Genomic DNA, 27,507 nt, shown 5'->3' on the forward strand with positions numbered 1-27,507 from the left:
ACCTAACATTAAAAGGCAGAACATCCAAACACTGTCCAAGACATAGCGAAGTTAAAACAGAGCTATTGTTTGAGGCAAGGTCTTGTTGTGTATTCATTAAATGTATTGCAGCTATCCTGTAAATCTCAGGATAGCTGGGAAAGCAATTTTTCATTCTTAAACAATCCCAGCTCTTATCTGTTAAAAATACTATTTTGGGGCACAGATATAAGAAAAGAATACATGGTGCAGTGGTTAAGAGCAGTGGACTCTAATTCCAATAACCGGTCCTGATTCCCCACTCCTCCACATGAGCTCTAACCTGGAGAACTGGTTTTGTTTTCTGACTCCTAAATGTGAAGCCTGCTGTATGACCTTGGGCCAGTCACAGTTCTCTCAGAACTCTCTCAGCCCCACCTATCTCACCAGTTGTCTGTTGTTGGGAGCTAAAGGAACGGAGATTGTGAGCCCCTTTGAGACTCCTTAGTTGAGAAAAGCAGGGTATAAATCCAAACTCTTCTACTACAACTTCTACGTCTGCCATATTCTTCCTTTAAGGCAGGGGAACTAGCAGGTGCTTTTGGAATTCTGACACGGTGGTGAGGGCAACCACAAAAAATGACCACTACAGAAGGTGGAGCCAACCACAAAATATTAGGGAATAAGGTCATCATAACTTTAATAGTAACTGTTCAACACTTCCAACAGAGGGTCATTAACAGAATGCATTTTAAAATGAATATATTTTAAAATATTTTCTTGTATACACAGAGCTTACCTTCAGTCATGCAATGAAGATCCTTGTCCTGTGGTTGCAGCTGTTGCTGAAGCAACTCTTTAAAAATCTGCACAGCCAATCAGAAACCTTGCTGAGAAAAAGCCCCACATATCCCTGACCACCTTCTAAAAACACTGTCCAGCACCAGGAAAGGTGTTGGTGGGCAACACGGTCCCCACAGACAATGCAATGAGGACCCTGCCTGTAAGGCATTTTGTATTATACAGAGGCATTGATACCCAAACAAAAAGCATGACAGTTGTATGTACCAGTACATTTTAGCCGATTATATTTGAGGACATAGTTTGCAGCTTGAGGAGTTTTCTTTTGGAATTTGATGGGGTTATGCAGTTATACAAAAGTAATCACCTTCTAGAGCTTTGCATGGCAGAGTACCAGCACCAGAAAGACTCACGTACTGAAATCAGACTCCATCCTACAGAAAAGAGCAACCAAAATATCCAGGGGCTAGAATAACTGCCCAATGAGGAGCGGTTAAACATTTAAGGCTGTTTAGCTTAGAAAAAAGGAAAGGGTGACATGACAGAGGCCTATAAAATTATGCGTGGTATAGAGAGAATAGACAAGGAGAAACTAGAGTACAGGCTTATCTTCTGAAGCTAAAGGATAAGAGATTCTAAACAGGAAAAAAAATTCTTCACACAATGCATAGTTACCTTGTGCCGCTCCCTACCCCAGAACGTGGTGATAACCACGAATTTAAAAGGCTTTAAGAGGGGTGTGGACATGTTCATGGAGAATAGGACTATCCATGGCTACTAGTTATGATGCATATCTGTTCTCTCCAGTATCAGAGGAGCATGCCTGTTATAGTGGGTGTTGTGGAACACCAGCAGGATAATGCTGCTGCAACCATCTTCCCTGTGGACTTCCTAGAAGCACCTGGTTGACCACTGGGTAAACAGTCTGCTGGACTTAATGGGCCTTTGTCTCATTCAGCATGGCTTTTCTTACATTCTTATTTTCTGATATTATTATTGTGATGAGTTTCATTGAAAAATATGAATCAACATCCATATTATTCCTGTTATCTTCACAACATTCCTGTGAAGTTAACCATTGTTGTTACTCTAATTCTGCAGAGAGAGGAGGGACTCAGAAAGAATAGTTTGCCTAGAACTACTGCTGTGAGTTTTATGGCTGAGGTCATGTTGAACCACAGTCTTTGGAGCTCACACTCACTAGTTGTCATTGAAGGTCATTTATAGTTCCAGTGCAACCAGAAACTGGCCTCATCTACCGCTGTTAGATTTAAGATCTGTTCAGAATAACAAAGAAAGAGGTGCCTGCATCCTCATCACTTTTTGCCATTCTGTTCCAAGCTCCTCCATAGAGGAATTACAAGAGCTCTTTTTAAAAAGGTGCTTCCTGCTGATTGCAAAGGCAGGCAGAACAGCGTAGGTGAAAGAACAGTCAGCATAGCCAACATCCTGAAGATTAGCATGGACCACAGCTCAGTTAACAAGCTTGCTTTTCCCTCTGCCTCTTTGGCTATTTAAAGCATTGTAAACATCATAATCAATGTGACAGAGGCGAGTCAGACACTTTCTGCTCCTGTGCCCCAAATATGGGAAAGATGTTTTCTCAAACTATTAAGGGACATGTCAAATAGTAGTGAAGAGAAATCATATTTCATCTTTGGAGAAAGGAGAGAGAGAGAGAACATTCCCTATGACATGTCTTATGAAAAGATCAGAAGTTATCTAGATATAAAGTGGTTAAAGAATACCGAATAATAATGCCTATTATCTTGAATGGTTTGTCAAACCTCCAGTCAATACGTAAAAAGTATGTCCTTACAACTGATGTTCCACATTCTGCCAATAATTTATAACTGGACAGTTGTTTGCGTGGTAGGTTTTGTCAAACCAGCTCCACACAAACACAGGATGACCATAGACAAAAGAAACAAAGGCCAGGATACTTCTATTCAGATGCTCCCACCAGTGACCTTGCTATCTACAGGGTTACTCCCAGGCTATAGTCTTCATTGTTACTCATACTTCTATTCAGATGCCCTCAACTATTGACCTGGTTGCCGCCTTTGTTACTCACAGACAAGGTTTCCCCACCCACCCTGGACACTCCCCACACACCCTGGACAGATATATACTCCACTTGCTTTTCCAACATCAGATCCTCTGAAGATGCCAGCCACAGATGCAGGCGAAACGTCAGGAGAGAATGCTGCTAGAACACGGCCATACAGCCCGGAAACCACACAGCACCCAAGTGATTCCGGCCGTGAAAGCCTTCGACAATGTCTTCACTGGTTGTATAGGAGGTAAACAACTGTTTCATGATGCTATAGGATGGATTATGGAGTAAATCCTGTGTTCCAAGCTAATTCCAGTGCTGTGTGCATCTCTAACTCTGATAGCTCCTCCCACCTTCTTGCCATATTGACAACATCAGTGGCTTCCAAGCGCAGTGGTCTGTGCTGGGGAAAAGCAACATCTTGCAATGTAAGTGGTACTTACAGAAACCCACACAAGAAATGAGTAATACAGCACTATAAACAAATTGTCAGGAAAAGCTCTTTAGATATATATACCAGTCCCATGAATCTGGCTCCTCAGGTTTAATGTGACTTGTGAAGTACAGCACTAAATTGACTTTTAAAAAGGTGGAGTCTATGATGAAAGCCCAAATTATGTGAGTCATGTCTGTAGATGCTAAAATATTACTAATGGATTGTACAAAAAAGCAGGAACCAAAACAAGAATCAAATAATTAAAGGCCAGAGGTTTTTCTTACTTTCCCTTTCCCCATACCCTCACTTCTAACTCCCTCACTTCTATTTTATGAAATTTGGACATACATTTAAAAGTTGCAGCTTCCCAGATCAGTTAAGCCACCAGTTATCATAATCTATTTCCCTTTGTATTCCCTCCCAAAAAGGAGCAGGAAAACCCAGGGATCCTTGTTTTCTTCTCTTTTCTAGCTCCTTCTACACACACGGAATCCTTTCCATTTTATCTGCACAGTTTCAACTGTGCAATAAAAACTCTTTATGCAATTGTTATTTTTAGAAGTCTGCCTCTTTGGCTTAAGACAGGCTTTGCATCTGACATGGAAGATGGAAGGATCCGCCCATATCTTTAGGTCTTGTTTTTCCTGATCACTGTTGACTCCTTGAACCCAGACGCAGCCTTCAAAGCAGTAAGAAGCTGTCACCCTGGGCTAGAATAGTAGCAGCCGTAGCACAGTGGATACCCTGTGAAGATGTAATAGGAAAGAGCAAAGATGCCTGTACTCAATTTATAGCAAGCAAACAAAAGGAGTGGATTTCATGCCAGCCATTCTGTTGTGGTTATCTATCATAGGACCAGCAAAAGTGGCTGACCAGTAGAAAGTGATGCTTTAAAAAATCTACTCCACTACTATTTATTCTCTATTTTTAAAATTATTTGCAGGTTTTACTATGCTTCATAGCAACCCTGTGAGGTAAGAACTAAGAACATAAGAACAAGCCAGCTGGATCAGACCAGAGTCCATCTAGTCCAGCTCTCTGCTACTCGCAGTGGCCCACCAGGTGCCTTTGGGAGCTCACATGCAGGATGTGAAAGCAATGGCCTTCTGCGGCTGTTGCTCCCGAGCACCTGGTCTGTTAAGGCATTTGTTATCTCAGATCAAAGAGGATCAAGATTGGTAGCCATAAATCGACTTCTCCTCCATAAATCTGTCCAAGCCCCTTTTAAAGCTATCCAGGTAGACCGCTATTGTAACCCTGTTGTAGATTGGGAATGGAGACATGGTAATTGGTAATGATGAAGACCACACAGGGAGCCCTGATAGAAGAAGGACACAAACCCGAGACACACGGCCATCTGAACCACATTGGCTTTAGCCATTTTTCTTTACACAGTATTTCATTTTTGATTGCATTTTAATCACCCCTGACTTGTTCTGTCTTAGGTGGATTCCATATGGGCCAAAAACAGCAGTGTGAAAACGTTGTAAACCCTTTTACACTGTTTTAAACCATTTTACACTGTTTTCACACCACTGTTTTTGGCCCATGCGGAATCTGCCTTAGAGATTCCAGCTTTGTTGTCAGAATTTGATTGAGCTGGAAAACTATTCTTTTGAAGACAGAGTCAAAAGACAATTTTTCTCATACTTCCTGGTGGTTATTTGTAATTTAATTGATAAGGTTGCCAGGTTATCCCTGGCCACTGGTGAGGTGGGGAAGAGTTGCCAGCTCCAAGCTAGAAATTCCTGGAGATCTGGGGGTAGAGTCTGGTGAGGTCAGGGACTTCAGTGGGGTTCAATGCCATCAAGTTTACCCTCCAAAGCATCCTGTAATTCTGGAAGATCCCCAGGCCTTATCTAGAGGCTGGCATCTGCACTAATTGGGTAGGTCCCCAGGAAACGTGTATCCTACAGTGAGGCCACCTCAGGGTCACCTTCCTGATTAGACACAACACACAAACATCTTAGGAATATCTGACACACTTTTAAAGGTCTGGACTCTAGAATATGCTCATATTTTGTGGCCTGCCCTCAAAAGAAGACTCAGGCCTCAGCATGTGCTAAGTTTCCATGCACAAATGCTCCACAGGTAAAGGCTATATTTAGCATTCAGGCAGGCCTGATACATAAATTGCTGAAACGACACAAAGAATCTAATTCTCTACCTAAAACGTAACTGTACATACAAAAACCCTGTTTCAATAACCATTCTTTCTATAACCATTCTTTCTATAACCATTCTTTCTCAGTGTAAAGAAATATATCAAAAGCCTTATAATCTAAGGCTGCTAATGGCCATCCTCACTGTCTAACCTTCCAGCCAAAATGCTCAACTGTCTTCTCCTCTCATAAAACTCTAATCTTACTGGCACATGCATCTATGAATAAATTATAACATTTCTGTCATAGAAATTGACTGGAAGTGGGATCCCAACCCCCAAATCACAGCAAGTCTCATAACCAGTTTGTCATATCCACAGGCTCTGGGAAGCTAATCAGTTTTCCTGGGGCCCTCAAGGCTTAATCTGAATTAGAGCTTATATTTGCAATGTGTTTTTAATAGCTGGTGTCAAGGCTAGAGAACATGTGGATTGTTGACAGTTTGAGCCCCTATGGATGGTGGGGTAAGCAGGGCTTAAATGTTAAAAAATTTAGAAGATGGAGCCTCTGAACACATTTTCTTCATTACCACAGTTAATATAAATATATCTTGGGCTCTCACTGCAGGTGAATACTTTTTAGACACAGGCTAGGAGTTTCTTGCAGGCTCTCTCCTAACTCTGCAGCTTAACAGAATGTGAGGAAAGAGATGCCCTTTTAACCATCCCCTAAAAGCCAACTACAACCTGTTCCTCCAGTAACAATTAGCTATCTACAGAAGAAGGAGTATGATTAAGGCCAGGGGTCCCCAATTTTTGTACATATGGATATATTTAGAATTCTGACACAGGGTGGGGGACGCAATCATAAAATGGCTGCTGCAGGAGGTAGAGCCAACCATAAAGTATCAGGGAGCGAGATTATGGATAACTCTCATAATAATTCTTCAGCATTTAAGACACAAGCTTTTTAATCTGTGCAGCCAGTCAGAAGCACTGTTTGGTGCAACCTTCTTTGTTTGATTTGTGTTAATGCAGAGCATAACACAGACCAATATAAGTTTACTAGCTATACAGGAGGGGAACCAAGGAAAAAGAAAAAATAAACTCTGACTACATTGTGGCACTAATTTAAGGATATGGCTGAAGTGTCCCACTGCAGAACAAAGAAACTAAGGTAATTTTATAAGCTTAGATAAATGTTTTCTCAGGTACCAGTATGTAGTTAATAGCCACTAAAATGGCCAATGTACCCAGGGAATGAATAGGTCAGCTCATTAGAATGTAGACCTCAATATTTTGTTTACATATAAACAAATGGTTAACACTTTCATGACTGCTTGTGACATACGCATGTAATTCCCAGCAAAGTTCCATTTGATTCTGCCCATTTTCTATATTTAAAAAACTTGGTGGACACCAGGAAAGGTGTTGGCAGGCCCTCTAACAGCTGTGAGCACCACACTGGGGACCTCTGATAGAGGCTAAGGACTTCCCTGGGTACAAGTCTCATTGAATAATATGGGATTTACTTCCAAGAGGACGTGTTTAAGTGTGCTAGCCTCCCACTGTGAGGCTTTTTCCATAGCCGTGCTTTACATCCCACTTTTCTCCCAGATGGGACTCAAAGCAGCTTAGAACATCATTCTCCCCTCCTCCATTCTCTCACAACAACCATCTTGGGAGGCTGGCTGGCAGTCTGTGAAAGGCACAAGGTTACCCAGTGAGTTTCCACAGCAGAAGTGGAGATTCAAACCTGGATTTCTCAGGGTCCTAGGTGTTTATTCTGTCCACTACACCACAAGGTTACCACTATCTTTGATTTTTCTTTTGAAATGAAAGCTGAAAATGTAACAATAATAAATCACTCTGTTTATATTAGGATAGAGGGAAATCCAAGAATCATTTGATGAAGCTGTGCAGCAGAAACAGGGGGGGGGGCGTTTTCACCAAAGTCATAATTTTTTTTGTAGAACTCATTGTCACAAAAGTATGTATGTATTTTATTTATTTCCTTCATTTATTCCCCAAAGCAGGTTACATCATTCCTCTCTCCTCCACTGTACCCTCACAACCCCTCTGCAAAGTATACTGAGAATTGGTCCAGAATCAGCCAGTAAGTCTTCCATGGCACAAGTGGGATTCAAATTCAGGTCTTGTAGTCAGGCACTCATAACCGCTACACCCCATTGCCATGAACAATGGAAATTTCTTGTTGATGATGGTAGGGATTTTTTTTATGTGATTACACAATTTCAGCGATTAGGTTGTGTGTTCAGGGACATCCTTCTCCTCTTGCTATTATTTCATTTATTCATTTGACTTGTACCAGTACTTTCCTGACAAGACTTTTGTGGGTGCTGAATGTGTCAGGTGAGCCCCCGGACTATCTTAAGAACTATAAAAGTGGAGTGTGTGGTTATGCCTTTGGGAGGGCAGGTGGCAAGATCGCTTCTAGATCCTTAGGAGGACACCATGGACCATTGACCACCCTGGTTTGTATTGCTCCTGACACCATTAATGTAAAAGGGTGAGTGGGTGGGAGTTTTCAGGTTTAATTATTCTGTATAACATATCCATTCCTGTATTGGGGTTTTTGTAGCCTAAACAGATGTTGAGTGCTTATTAGATTCATTCAGGGGTTTCTCCTTCATGGGGTGATGGGAAGGAGGAGCAGCTGTGGCTACCTCACAGACACAGGCCAGCGGGGACTGGGTGTTTAGCTCGCCCTTTTCACCGCCCGTCTTCTCAGCAGACCTGAGCGCGGGCGGGGTGGGCGGGAGTGTTTTGTCTCTTGCAGCAGGCGGCGGCTCAGCTCTATTTCTGCGGCGCGCGGTGATCAGCAGCCTCGAGACTCCCCCGCCGGGCTTGTTTGGCTGAGGAAAGAAAAGGAGACGAGGGACACGGTCGTCCGGCCAGACTCCCCTCGCCGGCTGTTGCAGGTACGAAGGAGCAGGCAAGCCCTGCTCGTGCACAAAGACGGCGCTGCGGCGCCAGCTTGGGGCTGGGATGCTCTGAGTGGGGAGCAAGGAGGTGGTCGTGGGGGAGACCTGAGGCGACTGGCCGCCCGATCGCGCAGCATCTTGCTACCCGCACGAGCCCGGTGCAGAAGCAGATGATCCAGGAGAGCGACGGTCACTCCCCGTGGAGTCGGTAACCTTCAATACGCTTCAACCATCGCGCTCCACTTGCAATTTGGAGCGTTCAGAGTGCGGGTCGTGTGAAAGTCTGTTATGTCGTCGAGGAGTTTCAGTCTGGGGGTTGGGGGTTGTAGGAATGGGGTGGGAGTTTTCAGCTTGAATTATTCTTTAGTATAGCATGTGCATTCCTGTATTTGGGTTTTTGTAGCCTAAAAAGATGTTGGCTGATTCCGCACAGCACATTTATAACGAGTTGTAATCGTTATAAATGATCTTATTTCCCCCTTTTATAAATGGAAAACGAATTCATTCATAACGATTGCAACGCGTTATAAAAATGCTGTCCGGAAACCATCGTTGAGCGCTTATTAGATTCGCTCAGGGTTTTTTTCCTTCATGGGGTATCTGGAAGTGTCATGTTCTTTTTACTGGCCAGTTTTGATCATAGGAAGGGGATTCCTACGGAGTTAATTCTTTACCTTCAAGGGAGTTACAGCCCAATATAGGAACATCTTTCATGAGCGTGGAGGAGCATAATGTGTGAAGGTTGCAGGAAGGTATTTAGTTCAGCAGATACTAAGGTGGGATCTTGACTATAAATTAGTCAAGGGCTGCAGGGGTCAATTGTGTAATGGGATAGACTAGGTTAGTCATTTTGTCATCCTTAGATCAACTAAAAAGGTGCCTCAGTTGAATCAGACAATAGACTTTTTTCATCATTAGTTGTTTTAATACAAGAATTTAGAGAGGCTATAGTAGACAGCAAGCAAGCAGCATCTTAGATAATGTGTCCCCTCCAGTTCTCACACACCAGGGAATGCCTCTTCTAAGGTGCCTGTTCCATATGAGGCATATGACCCATGTACTGAGAATACCCACCCCAATACTATTCAAATAGCAATAGGGGGAGGAATTCTCTGTACAGATCTAATTATGTGAATGAATGTGTTGGACAGCACCATCCCAAGATGTTATTTGGTCTACAAAGAATAAGAGAAACAAAACGAGGAAACTGATACTTGTCTGAGTAACTTCTGTTAGTGTCAAGAGTGTAAAAGCTTCCAAGTAATATAGAGATTATTCATTCCACATATTTGCATATCCTGTACATTTAAAATCTATATGTGCTAGATCATGAAAGAATTCTTATTCTTTCTTTTCTGTTTTTTTAGTATGAATAGATGGGATGACTTCATATGTGAATGATGTTGTGTCACCACAGATAAAACGGATGCATGTGCCTGTATGGTATGCAAAGTTTAAAAAAAGGAATTGCGTCGTGCAAAATTTATAGCTTTATTTGTACAAGTACATTATGAGATTGTGAAGCAGTGGGAGGAAACTGTTAAAGCCATCATATTCTGGTTTTGTTTGGATTTTGTGCTTGAAAGAAGGGAGAGGATAAAGACAGATCCCAAACAAAGATGCTGGGGCTCTGAAAACCTTTTATGTAATGTTAGGTGCATATGGGTTGGTTATAAAGTTCCATTCAGTGAATCAGGACTGCAAGGATACTTTTGGATCTTTCATATCATTTCCCTCCCCCCCTCCCAACTCCTGAGACATCCAGAACTCTGGTGCTGGAGATTACAGAACTCACATAGGGGATGGGAGGGGAATTGTTCAGTCTGCCAGTTACGATCTGGCTGACAAGCCTTGCTCTCTATGCCCACGCTTTCAGAATCTGTTTCTTGAGTCCAAGTGAGAAAGGTGGACTTGGACTATAAATAATACAAATAAATAAAGGTGAGGCAGGTGGTAACCAGAAACAGGGCCTTTTCAGTGGGAAGGAACAATGTTTCTTTCTTTTAGGCGCCAGGCCAAAATGTTTCTGTTTACCAAAGCTTTTAATCAAGGGATTGATTTTTTAAACACTATTTTAGTCTGGTAACCCTTTTTTCTTCTGCTGACATGAGAACAAGATGGGGGAGGGTTTTTTTGCCCAACTCCCCTCTTCACTACACACACACACCCTATACACATGCAGCTCCTCCAGCATCAGCTTTTTGAATGTTTAAGGGGAGTGTTGGAGAAAGGGGAAGAAGATGAGGAAGCTCCATGTCAGCAAGCACCTTCCAATGGGGCATTGTTGGATGGAACAGACCAGCCACAGTTGCAGCTGTCTATCCCTGACTATAGTCAAACAAAGAGGAAGGAGGGAGAGATGGGGTTTGCTTAGGGCTAGAAGCCAGCTTCTTGGAGGCCTGCCTCTAATCTTTGCTGGGATTGAGGTCGCAAGTATTTTCCAGGCACCTAGCCAGGGAATAAGATGAATCAGAGTGAGGCCACCTAAGGGCCACAGTTCAATGTCAGTCACCTTTACGTCTCAAGGACTGGAGTATATAATCCCATAACAGTTCAGGAGTCTGGCATCAGGTTTTGCTTCTGGAACAGAAATGGAGAACCAGAGAAAGGTGAAGTTTGAGACCACTAAACAAAATGTTGACTTGGACCTGAAAGAAGTGGGTTCAAATGTTTAATTTGTTGGAAGGTGCCTAGGATAAAATATTTTGTCTTCCAGATAACAGAGATTGATGAAATGGTGATCTACCACACAAGGTTGTTGTAAGGCAAATGAGACAAATATTATAACTGCACGTTGCAGATCAACAATCCAGTCTGACTCACAGGTTAACCCATATTTTGAAGACTGAAGATCATCAGACAGCTGTGACTTAGGAGAAGAATGAGCTTTATGTAAGGCAATTTGGAAAGCAGGATTGTGGTGAAGAGTTCATCTGGATCATGCAGATTCTATCAGGATTCTGAGAGGTTTAATTTCAAGTACTCAGAACGAATGAGTCAAAACATTTTGTTATTTGAACTAGATCTGAATGATTATAGGTGAACTAGAATTAAAGTTGGGTTTGATTGGCACATTGTATGTTCAATTTGGGGTTTGAAGGAGTGTCCATAGAGCAGTAGTCCTTGGATGCCATGGCACCTTCCAAGAGTTTCTAGAAAGTGGGCAGGTTTTCCCTGAAGGGGTTCTGATTGGCCCTTGGAGACCTGATTTTTATAAATATTGCTTCAGCACAGCTGAAGGATCTTCACTGTGTAACTGAAGGTGCATGAAGAAACAATACATTAATTCAAAAGGCATCTTATTAAACAGAGCTTTTGCCTGAAACTTTCTAGTTACTATTAGAGCAGAGGATACCTGACCTCACTCTCTGACAATGTGTGGTGGAAGCAAATTTCTGATACCTTGTATCAGAATCCCAAAGGGTGTCTTAGGCTCAGAAAGGTTGGTGAGCCTTGCTGTAGAGCAGGGGTATTGAACTCATTTGTTGCGAGGGCCAGACATGACATAAATGTGACTTGGTCAGGCCAGGGTGAGGGTAGGTGTGTGGCTGCCTCAATTGGCCCCAGAGTGGCATAGGAGTGTGTGTGCCTGGACTATGCCCTGTTCAGGATAAAGATGACAGAAGATTTGTTAATTCACCCACCATTTCCTGGATCATCTTTGTTCTAGAGTGGTCCACTTGGGTCCTAGTGCCTTGGGGACAGAACTAGGTGGACACTAGGATCCAAGTGAAGTATTCTAGAACAAAGATGGTCCAGGAGATGGATTCACAAATCTCCTGTCATCTTTATCCTGAATAGGGTATAGCATGTCAGCCAGCTGAGTCAAAAACTCTTGGATCTCCAGGTCAGATTTGGAGGGAGGAGGGTTGTGCCAGCTGACTCATGAAGAGTTTTAGATTTAAGTTCTGCTTTTCTCAACCATAAGCAGTCTCAAAGTGATTTACAAATTTCTTCCCCCCTTCTCCCCACAACAGACACCTTGAGAGGTAGGTGGGGCTGATAGAATTCTGAAGAACTGTGACAAACCTGAGGTTACCCAACAGGTAGGAGTGGGAAAACAAATCCCATTCACCAGATAAGAATCTGCCACCCATGTGTAGGAGTGGGGAATGAAACTTGGTTCTTCAGATTAGAAACTACTACTCTTATCCACTGACTATACCATGCTGGTTCTCATGAGCCTTATAAGCCTACTTAAAGGGCCAGATGATCCAACCCCTAGACCACATGTTTGATGCCCCAGCTGTAGAGTTTCATGCAGTTCTTTAATGCGGTAGTTTAATGTATCAGAATTTCTGGGAAGAGAGAGCTTTTTGGGTCAAAATTGATCTCCCTCACAAGAGGGAAGGGACAGAGACTGCAAGTGTGGAACCACTATGCTACTGAGGATCAGCATTTCTTCCATCATAAGGCTGCACTGATGGAGCCAATCCATGTGGGAAGATTCTGAGGCAAAGATGTCACAATTTCCATCAATAATTGATTCGAAGAATTGTTCTGAATGGTCACACATTAACAAATGTTATCTTAAAATATCAGAGTGAGGCGAACAACTAGAAGCATGACAAATAGATTGGGAGAAAAGATTTGATATGAGGTCCTGTTTAACGGTTTGGGAGATCAAAGGTCATATGATATTACTGAGTCCTTTCTCTATCCCTTTTCCTGTAGATTTATTTATGTTATTTATTCTTTGATTTCTAGACTGCCCTTCCCATGCAGGTTCAGGGGGGCTTCCAACAATAGATCAACAATTAAAACAATCTAGGTCACCTCTTTCCATTCATGTCACTGACTAAACTATTGGAGGTTGGGCATTATATGAGTAGAAAAAGGAAAGGAGCGGGAAAGCAAAGGACAGGGCAAGAAGGGAATAGAGAGAGAGAGGGAAAGGGAGGCCAGCTTGCTCAATTCTGTTGCTGTCCTCAGCCAAAGGCCCAGTGGAACAGCTCCCTCTTGCAGACCCTGTGGAACTTAATTACATACTGCAGGGCCCAGGTCTCATCTGACAGAGTATTCTACCAGGCCGGGGCCAGAGTTCAGAAAGCTGTGGTCAAGGACAGACGGATATCTTTAGGGTCAGGAACCACCAGCAAGTTGTTATTCATGTGCAATGCTCTCTGGGGTATATATCTGGGGAGGTGGTCTCACAGATATGCAGGCCTCGGACCATTTAGGGCTTTAAAGGTTAAAACCAGTACCTTGAATCTGATTTGGTACTCCACTGGAAGCCATTGCAGCTGATAGAGTGTTGGATGGATACGTGCTCACCACGGCATCCTCATAAGGAGCCATGCAGCTGCATTTTGAACCAGTTGGATTTTCTGGACCAGATCCAAGGGTAGTCTCACATAGAGCAAGTTATCATAGTCCAGTTTGGAGGTGACCATTTGCATGGATCACTTAGCTAGGTCAGGACAAGACACTTAGGGAGCCCGTAACCTGCCTTAGTGAAGATGAAAACACTTTGCCACTTTTGTGACTTGAGCCTCCATAGTTAAGGAGGCATCAAGCGTCATGCCTAAACTCCTGACAGTTTGCATAGATCAGGGGTAGGGAACCTTTAACACTCAAAGAGCCATTTGGACCCGTTTTCCATGGGAAAAGAAAACACTTGGAGCCGCAAATAATTTTTGACATTTAAAATAAAGATAACACTGTATATATTGGGGTTTTTTTACCTTTTACTCCACTCATTCTGAGAAGCGCATGGATGCGGCAAGGATGGGGTCAGCGGCTCGGCCTCGCTGGCCACCGGGAAAGCGCCCACCCCGCTCCAACGGGGCAGGCAAGAGGGGAAGCCCACGGCGCGGCCCACCCAGCCGTGGGCAGTTGGTGCGCCTGCCCTGCTGCCTGCAGGGCGGGCAAGGATGGGGCCGGCGGCTTGGCTCGTGGAGCCGCAGTGCAAGGGCAGAAGAGCCGCATGCGGCTCTCGAGCCGCAGGTTCCCTACCCCGGCATAGATGTTAACTGCATCCTGTCAAGAGTTAAATTTTACCTGAAATTGGATATAGAGACTCCACATAACTTTCAAGTATCTTTCAAGATGGATGAGGTAATGACAGACATTTTCTGTGTGGCCCAAACTTGAAACTCTAAGAAACTGGGCTTTATCTGTTGGCCTTAAAATAATTCTGAAAGAAGTCTTGCTCTCCCATTTCACTTGACAGACTATTTCCCAGAATCCAAGGTGACACTTTCCCCATGGAGCTCATGATCTAAAGCTAGTGTTTCACTTCCTATAGTTGCTGAAATTAGCCATGGCAGTCTATTTCAGCAAATATAAACAAGTTGTTTGGCGCTGTAAAGGCAAACCAAATGTCATCGATAGCCTAGAAATGCAGCCTCTTCAGATGCAATGAATGAATCTAACCTATATAATAATTTGATGTACGGATATTAAAACAATAAGGTCAAGAAGCACAGGAAATTTAGGGTAAAATGCAAATTCAGATCTGATAAAGACCATGTTTTATTATTTATTTACAAAATGTACTTTCTGCCTTCATTAGGGCTACCAAGACAGCTAATAGATTAGAGGCAAAAATAAAAAAAAATCTTTAAAACCCATTAAAACCAAACAAAACTATTAAAACCAAGCTAAAATACATACAGGGAAACATTTTTTAATTTTTAGATTTGAATTTTACACTGAATTTTATCTTTCTTTTCTTGTGATCCTTCTATTTGTTAATTTTTCATACCTTCTGCATAAAAGTTCTGCCTAATAAGGAGCCACTCATTGTGTCTGAAGGAGTGGGCTGTATCCCATGCCCATGAAAGCTTATGCTGGAATTTTTTGTTAGTCCTTAAGTTGCCTCAAGACTCCTGTTTATCTCCACTGAAGCAGACATAGTAAAAAAGAAAGATGAGGTCTTTGCCTGGAAAGTTCTTGCTACAAAGACATTTTTGCCCCTTGGCACACTTTTCCCCAAGACACAGAAAAAAGCAGCAGTGAGTGAAATTAGATGTATTTCACTTTCCACTGCTTCCTTTTTCAAGCGAAATCTGATATATGTTCTTGAACTGCCAGGAAATCAAGGGCAGGGAATCTTTGTGTTTGTAACTAAAATAGAAAAGTAAGGTCAATCCTCTCTGTATTTCTATAGTGCTGAGTGATTTACTCAACTTCAGTGGCTGGAGAGCTCAGATTGTGGAAAGTGTGTGAAAGATTTGAGGAGGAAGGGCAAATGATGATCTGAGAATTGATCTAGAGCAGTTTAGCAGGAAGCAGGAATTAGGGTTGCCAGTTCTGCGTTGGAGATGGTGGGGGGGGGAGCCTGTGGAAGGCAGGGTTTGGGGAGGGAGGGGATCTCAGCAGTGATATGATGCCATATGATCCACCCTCCAAAGCAGCCGTTTTCTCCAGGGAAACTGATCTCTGTCATCTGGAGATCACTTGTAATAGAAGGAGATCTCCAGTTGTCACCTGGAGATTGGCAACCCTAGTAGAAACAAATTCTGTATACAGTGTTTAGAGTCTTAACTGCCTTTCTAGACCTTGAATTTTCCTGTGTCTATATGATTCTTGAAGTATTCTGAAACCCACTTACTACATTCTTCCCATGGATGGGAATTCCAAAAGATAACTGTCATGTGAAGGAACTTATCCAAAGCAACACAATTCGTCGTAAATAGTGGCTCAGCAGTGCTGATAAGGACAGTCTGGTATAATGGACGTCTAGGATTTACTTATACTCTATGCACTACTTAGTGTTATTCACATCCTTTGGATTTCAAATAAGAGATGAAGTCATAGGCAAAATGTTATGACTTTATGGGACAAATCTTGTTGGTTTAGGATCATTGATACTTTCAAGCTATTTTTAGTTCTTCATCAAGCAGAAGTATAGAGGAAAGGAAAAAGAAGTAGCAGCAAATAAATCATGGGAAGATCCTGGAGCTGTCAGTTTTTCAGCTATCATCTGTAGCTGTGCCTTTAGCAGTGGCATGGTATGAAAGAATTAGCAGATGAAGGTTTTAACAGCATGGAAATAAACATTTATCACCTGCCCATTGCCACAGATTGAGCCACTGTTAAAAACATGGACCCAGAGACCAGATGAAATGTTGGTATCCCATAACACAAATCTTACCTGCTAGTCAAACCTTTACTCAATACCATTCTTGCTTATTTAAAAAAGAATCGTTACAAATGTTGTGCAGTTTCTGAGTGGTTCAACTTTTTGTTATTGTTAGTGTTGGCCTTCATACGCATCCAGTTTTTCCCAAGAACTTAGGATGTCGTAATGTATTGGTGTAGTATGTGAGCGAATCCAATCAATGTGGCTTGGAGAAGAAGAGTTTGGATTTATACCCCCATTTCAGAGGTGGGATCCAGCAGGTTCTCACAGGTTCCCGAGAGTAGGTTACTAATTATTTGTGTGTGCCGAGAGGGGGTTACTAATTGGTGATTTTGCCACGTGGTTTTTGCCTTAGTTACGCCCCTCCTCTCAGCATTAGCGCGCAGAACTTGAAGCAGTCTAGCAGGAGGTGCACCGGCGTGCGTGGCAGCCTGTGCCTGCGTGCATTCGTTTCCTGCCCAAGGACCGGCGCAGCGGCTGCATTCTTGCCACACCCCCGCCCAGGAATGCCCCGCCCCCCAGAATGCCCGGCCACGCCCCGTCGTGCCCTGCCCAGCCCCATTGGCACTACGCCACAGTTTGAATCCCACCACCATGGGAACCTGTTAATAAAATTTTTGGATCCCACCACTGCCCCATTTTCTCTCCCATAAGGAGACTTGAGGCAGCTTACAAATTCCTTCCCTTTCTCTCCCCATAACAATCACCTTGTGAGATAAGTGGGGCTGAGAGTTATAAAGAACGATGACTAGCCCAAGGTCACCCAACAGGAATGTAGGAGTGGGAAAACAAACCTGGTTCTCCAGATTAGAGTCCACCAGCTCTTAACCACTACACCACACTGGAGGTTTTTTGGGATGGCACCCAGTGTACCAATAATCTTGGACCATGACTGCTGGCTTGTGCCATAAGCTTGTGACTATTATTGTTATTGTAACTTTATTGTTGTTGTTGCTGTTGTTAGTAATGACTTTCATGGGAGAGGGCAGAAGGATCTTTCATAGGAGAGGGCAGGAGGACTTTCATGGGAGAGGGCAGGAGGATCTGGTGCTGCCCAGGCCAGCTAGTCCTAATCTGGTGGTTGAAGATTCATCTGCAGCTGGCATGCCTTGAATAGCCTGGAGGGAGTTAGCAGCAGCTGCAGGAGATTTTTCCTTCTGAAGTTAAACAATGGACAAAGAGAAGGCTGCAGACAGGACTCTGCAGTAGCTTTTAATTGACCAGAAGGAGTTTCTGGGGGAGTTGTTGGAATGAAATAGAGATGAAAATTTGAGGGAGTTGACCTGGCATGTCTCTGAGTATGTCTTTCCTTCAAGCAGTACCAAGTAAAATAAACAAGAAAGAGATATTTGGCCAAACTGACTTGGTTATTCCCCACCCCCACCCCTGACTTTTCTTCTCAGGTATCCATGGGTAGTGGTTTTGGTGTCCCTGTTTGGATAATGGGTATGGCTTGGGTCTTGGTGATGCTGTGGGCAGGTGCTATGGGCATGGAGGATCGCTGCTTGCCTGGAGGGAAGCACAAAGCAAGTCCGAGCCCAGAAGGACATCTGGGTACCTGCCATCTCTATAGAGAAAGTAAGTATAGATTACTTAATTATTAAAAGATTGTTTTAAGACTGTTTTTTTCCTGCAACAAGGGATTAAGTACAAACCAAAATATGACTTCCAAAAGTGGGCATCCTGATCAGCAGCCTTGAGCTCAACAGTCAGCTTGCTTAAACTGAACCATGGCTAACACCCTATGGAAAGAAGGCAGGGAAGCAGTAGTCCATATTCTATTGGTAGTCTCTTCCAGAGTCTTGGCACTGCTGCTGAAAAAGCCCTGGAGCTTTTATTTTATTTTTTACTTGCCATTATTTGTAGTCCATCTTTCTCGCAGAGACAAGGTGGATTACAAATGTAGATCAGTTCAATCAGTAGGATGAGACATCTAGTAAGCAATGTGATAGGACTAGCATTGCAGAAATGGAGCTGTCATCTGAGCAAAGCATAAGTTTAAATATGATATACCGGTATTTATACAATGCAGAACATGATATTGCATAAGGAGAAGCACAGTGCATTTTCTTGGATCAATCCGTTGTGATATAGTCCTGTTTCCTTTATTAAAAATGTCCTCCTGAACAATTCTTTTTTACATAGTTTGCAAAATGCCTGGAGAGTTGGGAGCCTTCCTAACCTCATCAGGCAGGACATTCCAGCGGTTAGGGACCACTAGAGAGTATGGACAGTTGTTGATTGTGCCCTTCTGCTAGGTGGCATCTGTAGAAGTCCCAGCTCAGATTAGCAACACTATTGTGATGAGACTTAGGTGGAGAGGTGACCTTGCAGATATGAGGGTCCAAGGCCATGAAGGTCTTGCTATGTGATATCCAGTACTTTGAACTGACCTTGGAAACTGATTGCCAGCCAATGAAGTGCTTATAGAATGGGGCTGATATGCATACTCTTCCTAGCTCCTTGTAATAATCGAGCTGTGGCATTTTGTAACAACTGGAGTCTCTGAGCTAACTTTGAGGGGCAACCTATGTGGAGTGCATTACAGTAGTCTAGTCTTGATGTTATTGTAGCATGGATGCAGATGGTCAGATTGGTCAAGCCCAGGTTGGGGGTGGGCAGCATTTCCTGGTCTGAGCTAAACCATTGGGATGGTCATAAACAAGCTTGGAAATAACATTTATTTGCCCCCATCATCACTGATTTGTAAAACTTCCAATGGGCTGTACAGCATGTTTTGCTGGATTCAGTCAAAGTTTTCTGCCCACTAGACATCTTCTGGCCTCTTCAGGTCATCCAGCTCTGTAGTCAACCACAAGGCTAGCTTCTGCTTCAAGGAGAGATTGACAAGGAACAATCATGTAAATAGTTTCAAAAAGCTTTCTATTCCAAGTTCCCACCACGGCCTCAACAAAGCATGTGTTTGGAATCCTAAAATCCCTTAGGGTATTCTGGAATCCAATAGGCTTGTGGAGGTGGACTATTTTAAATGCCTCCCACCCCAACCCACTCACCCTTTTGCAGAACACTGTCATGGTTGGAGGCCAAATCTTCAACCCCAAAACAAGACCTTCCATGAAAGAATGTATGCAAAAGATTAAGTGCTAGGGAGAGCGTCCTTTCTATGTTGGGCCCATCATGATTTGAGAGAAACCCAAAGCAGACAATACTATTACAAAATTTTGGATCAGCCCTGGTGAGGAGTACTCAGCATGAATGTTGAAATCACCCAGAAAAACCAGTCCGTGTCTTCAGCACCATGTTTGAGACTGCCTTTGCCAACTCAGAGGGGGTACTCCCTGGAGAACCAAGTGGTTAGGGAACAACCAGAATGCCTAACCTATCAATATGCTACATTAGGAGCATATAATCAATGCCAGCTATTGGATGTACCAGGAGTATGAGAAGATTGAAGGACTCGCCAAAGATAATAGCCACCTCTCTTCCCTGGCCACCTATGCAGAACTGATAAATGCATTGTGAAGCCAGAGGAATTAATTGAGATAGAAAGATTGTGTCATTTTTTTCCAACCATGTCTCTGGCCCTTTCCACACAGGCCATCTAACACGGGATGTAATCCGTTTGGAGGGGAGCTTCACACGGTTCCCGCCCCTGCATCGGGTCTGCCTTGCTTTATCCACCCCAACCCAGCTTAAACTAGAATCCCACTATCTGTGATTCTTTTTAGAAAGGCCACGTTGGAGCTGCCACCAAGCAAATGGCCCCACGTGAGCGGCACATTACTCAGTCATGCCTTATTGTTTTCTCCTCCCTGCCTCTTTCCTGCATAGCCACGCAGGAGAACACGGACGCCCAGAGATGTCAGTATGGCTGCGGGGGTTGTCTGTGGCCTGTTGCATTGCTACGTAGTGGAGAGAGGAAGGTAAACAAAAAACAGACATACCTCTGTGTGAAGCCAGCAGCATTGGCTCCGGGGTCTTCCACACAGAGGCGTGTGAACGGCCTGGGGCTGCACCAGGCTCATGTACCCCAGCTGCACCCCGTGTTTATTGGCCTGTGCAGAAAGGGCCTCTGTGCGTACGGCTAGTTTATTTTTTCCTGCTGTAGTAACCTGGACAAGTAATCTGGTATTGTACAATATTAAAGAAGGCAAGGGAATCCTTTCATCATCATCTGTATATTCGTTCTAGATTCCACATAGTTTTTGGTCTGGCCTTCTTTGTATTAGGCTGGTATGGAATGGGAGAAGTACTTCCTGATTTAGTTAACTATAGGACCAGCCTGGATTAACGTCCATTCATTATGTTAGCTGGAAGATGCACCTGAAACAATTGGTGCAATTTAGCTCTATATATGTCGGCTGTAAACTCAGGAAAATGCAAATGGTCTAGATTTACCTGAAACCCAGAGAGGAAAATCAAGTCTCAAAAATGTCCTTCTGAACAAACAAAATGTCTTAAACAACATATTCTTGATTTCAGAGAATTTTTATTCCATGCAGGAGTTCCACCCCTTAAGTATTTCCAAATGAAAGACTTACGTGCTGTCTCTGAAAACAAAAGCAAAGTTATTATGTGTTCCTTTCTTACACAAATAATGAGAAGTTCTATGGACAATGTTTTTTGGGTCTGTTTCCTTTAGATAAGTGAGATCTACAGACAATTTTTGTAACTCTACAAGTAGAAAACTGGTAGAGACATTCCTACAAACAGCAAATTGGTTACCCCCCATCAGAGGGGGAGACCTCATCCCAAGGTGCTTCACCGTTGGAGAACTTATAACTCCATCTCTCTGTTTCTGTCCCTTCAAAACTCCCCAGCTGGTATTTTCCCACACACACTTGAACACCTACCAATTCCCTTTTCTGAGAGGAGGAATATCTTACCTTCTTCTCTGACCAAAATTTGACACATGACAAAGGGTTCCTCTGTGACTCTCTGATATCGACTTTTCCAAATTAAAAAAATAATATGAAACTAAATCACATTGCTTGCCCAACTTTATGGGCTCTTAGAATCTTGTTCCTCCATTCTCATCTTTCAGCAGCCTTGAACATGCACAAACAATGAGCATGCCTGTGGGATTATCAGGGCCTCATCTGGGGCAAGAGACTGAGAGAACTGTCTGGAGGATTACAATTTAGGGGCAATGCTCCCTGTGTCTGTGTGAGCTTTAAAAATTGTGGGTTCAGGAACAGATGCTATCGTGGGGTGGGGGTGGGGCACGAATGAAGACAGTGGAAATACCAAATTTAATTCCAGGGCATCATGTTAGTTGCCTGTTGAGAATGATGCATATGGTAATTCATATAATTGATGGCAATTTCATACATTTAGCTCATCAAGTAGAAGCAACAGTTGTTGCAGAAGTGATGCTGTGGCTCAGTGGTACAGCATCTGTTTTGCATGCAGAATGTCTCAAGTTCAGTATCTCTAGTTTAAGAGGATCAGGTGATGGAAAAACCTCTTCCTGCAGTCCTGGAGAACCAGTGCTAGTCAGAATAGTTCAGTACTAACCTTGATAGAACAATGGTCTGAATCTCTAGAAGGTACCTTAGTGTGCTCATTAATCACAGATAAGGTAATCAGAATGCAAAGGGGTTGTCTCAGTCCTGAGCGTACTAATAGAATGGCTCTTTTCATAGATTCCTGCTGCTCACCAGATGTCATCCAGGACCTTACCAAAGCCAACGACATCTACTGGAATCGCTGTGGGAACCTCAGCAGCAGGTCAGACATAGTCCCAGCCCTCCAGAGGAAAAAGGAGCTGCCTGCTATAGCCATTTGCATTTCTTTTTCCATAGACCACCAGTCATAGGGTTGTCACTTCTGGGAGGCAGCAGGTGGCTTTCCTTATGAAACTCCCATTGGTGGTTTGCAGGGCCTTTATGGGTTTGTTGCTCTTCAGCCCGGTTTTTTCTCCTATTTTCTGTTTGTGGTCCACTACCTTACGGAGACTATCAAGAATGATGTACTTAATAAGTGACTCTTGACCTATCTTTTAGGACGTTACTGTCTCCTCAATACCCATGTTAACCTTTCCCCTACAGATGTGAGGACTATCTTCAGCAAGTGGAATGTTTTTACCGTTGCTCTCCCATTGCTGCCCAGTGGCCTCATCCTAAGCGACCCACAGCCGTACTGGCTGTGCCTTTTTGCCAGAACTTCTGTGATGAATGGTGAGTTTAGTCTGCAGGGGAGACATCATGTGGAATATAAAGGAATAGTGGAAAGAATGATTTAGGACAGTGGAACATTAGCATTTATTTATTTGTGGGGAATTGAGATTCTTTAAGACCGCTACCAAAGAAATTGGTTGAATTCTGATTTCAGTTCTTTTGCTTTCTATAGGAAATCTATGATCTATTTATCTATTCATTCATTTAATTTGTACCTCACTCATCCCCAACCAAAGTTTGTGCTGGCACAAAGTTGTGCTGTAACTATATTAACTGCTATATAGGCACTTGATATATAATTCTTGGGGATGGTACCCCACAGCTAAAAGATTCTCACTATCCACAGATATACCCTGTTCCACAGAAAGACCTGGTAAAATTGTAACTTCATCTGCCATTTCCTCCTGCCCCCTCCACATGCTCCACCCCTTACTTGTCATTTAGTCCAGACCAGGCTGCGATGAGGGGGGTGCAGTGGAGCACATGGGGGGGGGGGCAGGTGGAAATGGCAGATAAAGTTACAATTTTACTTAGGTCTTTCTGTGGAAGGAAGAAAATAGAAAAGTGACTTCTGACAGACACTATCAGGAATAGAGAAGTGATAGAGAGAGGTGATATCCCTGTTCCGAATCACCTCTCTTAAGAGCGTGGGAATGGGTTTTGTGCCTTTTCTTTCTATCACTTCTCCATTCGTGACTAAGCCCACAGGAAGCTGCTTTTCCTATTCAAAGGCAACCTGTGGGCTGCTGATACAGCAGTTTTCCCAGAAGCTCTAAAGAAAGATGAGCAGGAGTATTGTTTAGCTATTGTATGTGACTGTGAACAGTGTAGCTTTAGGGGCCACAACTTTGTATTCTATCATTAAGCTCCAACTGCCTTCCTCGCTTGCCCTACTCATCTCACCTCACAGGTATGATGCTTGCAAGGAAGACCTGACCTGCGCTCGCAATTGGCTTACTGACTGGCATTGGGGACCTGAGGGGAATAACTGCAATCGGGAGTGCATTTCATATGGCCAGGTGAGGGCAGCAAAGATGATCATTAACAACAGAGGCACTGCCTCCTCAGTACCAAGAGCCAGTGGCTTCTGGGATGATTCTGTAGGCAGCTCTGCTTAGGAGGGAAAGACAATTGTTTTGAAAATGAGGGGGTGAACAAGGATCAGGACTTCTCTCCCCTCAGGAAGGCGGCACCAATTACAGTTCAGCAAGTCCAAAGAACCAATGTCCTTTAAGTCAATTAGGTGACATGAAAGTGCTTTACTGGCAACTCAACTAATTGTTATCTCAAATTGTGAGGCTTTCTAGAAAATCCCAGTCTTTTACAGAATAATGTCTTCAGCTCCCATAAAAGGCATACATTTTAACAAAATCTAAACATTTAAGAAAAAGGGAGAGATTATATCAAGCCTTCACACACATACATATGCACAACACTCTTTCCCCCCTCCTAAATAGAGCCTGTGGCGCAAGTGGTGACTTGCTTGTAATTAAGTCTCTGGGAGGAGCAACAACCTTATTTTGTTTATTTAGATATCTATCCCTTACTTCTGTCCCAACTGAGGACTCTAAAGGGCTTACGTAATTGTTCTCCCCTCGTCCATTTTATCCTCATAACAACCCTGCTAGGTTGAAAAAGAGAGCAGTCGATTCAGAAGCCTGGCTAGAGTTGCCAGCTCTGAGTTGGGAAACACATGGAGATTTTGTGAGTGGAGCTGGGGGAAGGCAATGCTTAGGAAAAACAAGGGCCTCACTGGTATATAATGTCACAAAGTCTCCCCTCTAAAGCAGACATTTTCTCCAGGAGAACTGATCTGTTATCTGGGAATCAATTGTAACACTGGAAGATCTCCAGTCAGCGTCTGGAGGATGGCAACCCCATGGCTCTCTTAGATCTTAGTCTGCCATTCTAATCACTACATCATGCTGTCTTTCCACGGGCCTGAAAAAAATGAAAACAATCCCCTCCCTAATACCAATTATGAAGGCTTCAGGAACAAAAAGGAGCAATGCTAACATAGTTAGTGATGCCTGTTCAGTAGATTTATTTTTATGTTTCGAATGACGGAATCCTGGCTGCAGACAGGGCAGAAGGGAGGGTGGGAATGGCAGAAGCTGTAAAGGAATAAGCAAACATGTGTTAACTAAAGTTGGCAGCCCACATGAAATATGCGGTGGAGGAGGATCAACACTGACAGCTGAGCCAAAATTTGATTTGCTGGTCATGCAAACTCCAGAATGGGTAGCCATGTCAGTCTGTAGTTGCAAAATTAATACCTTTAACTCCAGGACTCATTTCAACAGATGCATCACACCACTAATTCCAGCATGACTGGGGGGTGGGGAGTGGGTAACGTTTCAAGGTGCCACTGGATTCCTCTTCTTTTTATCATGCTAATTGTGAAGCAGGAGTCACACTATAATGGAAGAATCTGGCTTCTGTTTAAATGTTACTGTACGTCTGTCAGTTTTTAGTCGGAGTGTTGGCATCCCTAACAGACCAATCATTGGTGTATCAAGGTCAGTTCAATCAGCAGCCTCAAACTCAGGTCTTTAACAGCACCTGCTACATGATCCTGGAGATGCCAGAAACTGAGTCTTAAGAAGACCTTGTTTTTACATCCTTTTTTTTTCTACCATTAAGAAGTCTTAAAGTGGCTTACAATCACCATCCCTTCCCCTCCCCATAACAGACACCTTGTGGGGTAGGCGGGGTTGAGATAGTTTTGAGAAATCTGTGACTAGCCCAAGGTCACCCAGCTGGCTTAATGTGTAGGAGCAGGGAAACAAATCCAGTTCACCAGATTAGACTCCGCTGTTCATGTAGAGGTGTAGAGAATCAAACCTGGTTGTCCAGATCAGAGTCCACTGTTCTTAAACTTAGAGCATCATACTGTACATCATACTACAAAGCAGATGCTCTAATTTCTGGCCACAGCTCTTCCCTATTTATCCAGATTGTAAATGTAGCTAGTTGTATTAGAATTGCAGCTATTCTATAAGTGTAACCAGATCATTTGTGAGAATGAACATTTTACAGAATGTTGCTATTTGGATCAATGAAATATTGAAAATTGTGAGAATCAGCTTTGGGGGGCTGGGTGGGATGGGGGGGTGTAGAGATAAATGCTGATAGTCTGGATTCAGTAAAAGCCATCAGCCTTTCTCTACATACATACTCTGTCCACATCTAATTTGCATAGTTTTCAGTCTTTCATTGATGCAAATAGCAATATTCTATAAAATGTTCATTCTCACAAATGATCTGGTCAGCAAGACCATGAAGATTTCCAGGTCCATGGAAATATTCTAGTCCAACACATATTCTAGTCCATGTTCTCCCTACCAGAGATGCTCCTCAGCCTTTCTTTTCACCCCTGTGCTTCTCTGAACCTGTACCATCAGATGCCAATTGAAAGCTGTTTCAAACCTGTCCCCTGTCTTACATTATTCTTTTTGCTCTCTCAGATGTACAAGGATGGGAAGGAGCTCTGTGAGACCATCTGGGATGACTCTTTCGCAGTAAGCACTGATCCCTGTGAGTGCCTGACCCTGAGTGCTTCTGATACAGGCTTTTCAGCATCACGTTCCCGCCATGAAGATAGTGACAGTATTGAGGAACCTGAAACCCCCAAGAAGGACAGCAGGAGATCTGGCCGCAAAGGGCTTTGTCCAGGTAGCCCCTTGCTGCACCGTCTGAAAAAGAACCTGCGGAAGCGTTCTGTCTTCATGGAAGATGTGGAGGGTAGTGGGAGTGGCTTCTGATCCAGTGAAGCTACCCTTCCAGGGAAAAACAGCCTCCTCCCCTTTGATTGCCTGGGGCTTGGGGGGATCGCTTGTGATCTATGCAAATCTGTCATGTCCCACCTTTACCAGTTTCTTGCCATCTTGTCTAGCTCTGTGCAACTTGGTGTGGTCATGAAGTAGGAAGCAGATCTGGCTCTGTAGCTGGGCTCTGAGTCTTATGCTCTAGTTAAGTACAGTTTGTCCTAAAAGAGCACCTTCATCTCCCATAAGCCTGCCTATGTTGTCCCTCCAACTTTCTTCATTGTATCTAGCTTGAAAGACAAGGTTAGAGAGACATTTGCTAGTGACAGTGACAGTCCCAGAAAGAAGACTTTCCTGTCTTACTGCTGTTCCCAGGTGCCTCAAAGAGCTGGCCCTAATGGTCCTTGATGAGATTCCTCTCAGAAAAGGACAACGGCAATGTATGTCTGTCAAAGGCTCCAGCATGGAACAGATTTAGGAATGCAGAGACTGTATAGTCTGAAAACAATAGGTGAGGTAACTGACACTGGGCAAAAGGAGTTAGGCCCTATTGCTTAAACTGCTTCAGGTACTGTGAGACTGAGTCAAAATGGAAGAGCCTTCATTGAACTCAACATGGAGGCAGCAGGCACTAGAGAAATCTCTGGCCAGTAGGTGGAGCTGGAGAACTATGTAGCTAGGTGAGTGAAGCCATCATCCCCATGCCAGAACAGCACAAGCTCCTGCCACAGAATACAGGACTGAGCCTAGCACTAGATGGAGCTTTCATGCAACTCCAGTGTGAGCAGAGAGAAGAGTGTATAGTTTGATAGCAGTTATTATTATGCAGCGTTCGAGGCTGGAAAAGCAAAGTTTCAAGTGCTCTGTATAAAATGTAAAATTAGAAGGGCTCAGCATCACAAAGCTTTTGTTCTAACGACCAAGGTTGTAAGCAAAGAGACCACCTAACCTTGAGCAGGGGGTGACATGAATGAATTTCCTACAAACTCAACCCCTGAATAGGCTCCAGTAGAAGTACTGTGCAAATTCCTGTAAGAATCACATATGCCTGCTTACCCAAAACACATTATGAGCTGCATTTTCATGTCCTTCCTTGGTCACGTTTGCTGCAAAATGTACGTTCTGTATTGGCTCAAACCTATCAGTACTTGTGCACATGTTGGGGATGGGTATTAAATCTATATGTATACAAGTGTTGTATGTGTATGAGCTACAAA

At 43.4% G+C, this 27,507-nt stretch overlaps 1 protein-coding gene across 2 annotated transcripts; it reads left to right on the forward strand.

Moving 5' to 3' along the window:
* Window positions 1–8,104: 8,104 nt before the first annotated feature.
* RTBDN (retbindin) lies at window positions 8,105–27,482 on the forward strand. 2 transcript variants are annotated; one of them, XM_048488458.1, is made up of 6 exons: window positions 8,105–8,294; window positions 17,787–17,961; window positions 21,990–22,074; window positions 22,395–22,523; window positions 23,434–23,542; window positions 25,991–27,482. In XM_048488458.1, exons 2-6 carry the CDS (start codon window positions 17,793–17,795, stop codon window positions 26,285–26,287), a joined length of 789 nt encoding a protein of 262 aa, XP_048344415.1. In that variant the 5' UTR covers window positions 8,105–8,294; window positions 17,787–17,792; the 3' UTR covers window positions 26,288–27,482. The 2 variants fall into 2 exon arrangements, with proteins under 2 accessions (XP_048344415.1, XP_048344414.1); XM_048488457.1 differs by lacking the exon at window positions 8,105–8,294 and adding an exon at window positions 8,358–8,505.
* Window positions 27,483–27,507: the final 25 nt, after the last annotated feature.

The sequence above is a fragment of the Sphaerodactylus townsendi genome, linkage group LG03 (assembly GCF_021028975.2).
Source record: "Sphaerodactylus townsendi isolate TG3544 linkage group LG03, MPM_Stown_v2.3, whole genome shotgun sequence".
Taxonomy (NCBI): domain Eukaryota; kingdom Metazoa; phylum Chordata; class Lepidosauria; order Squamata; family Sphaerodactylidae; genus Sphaerodactylus; species Sphaerodactylus townsendi.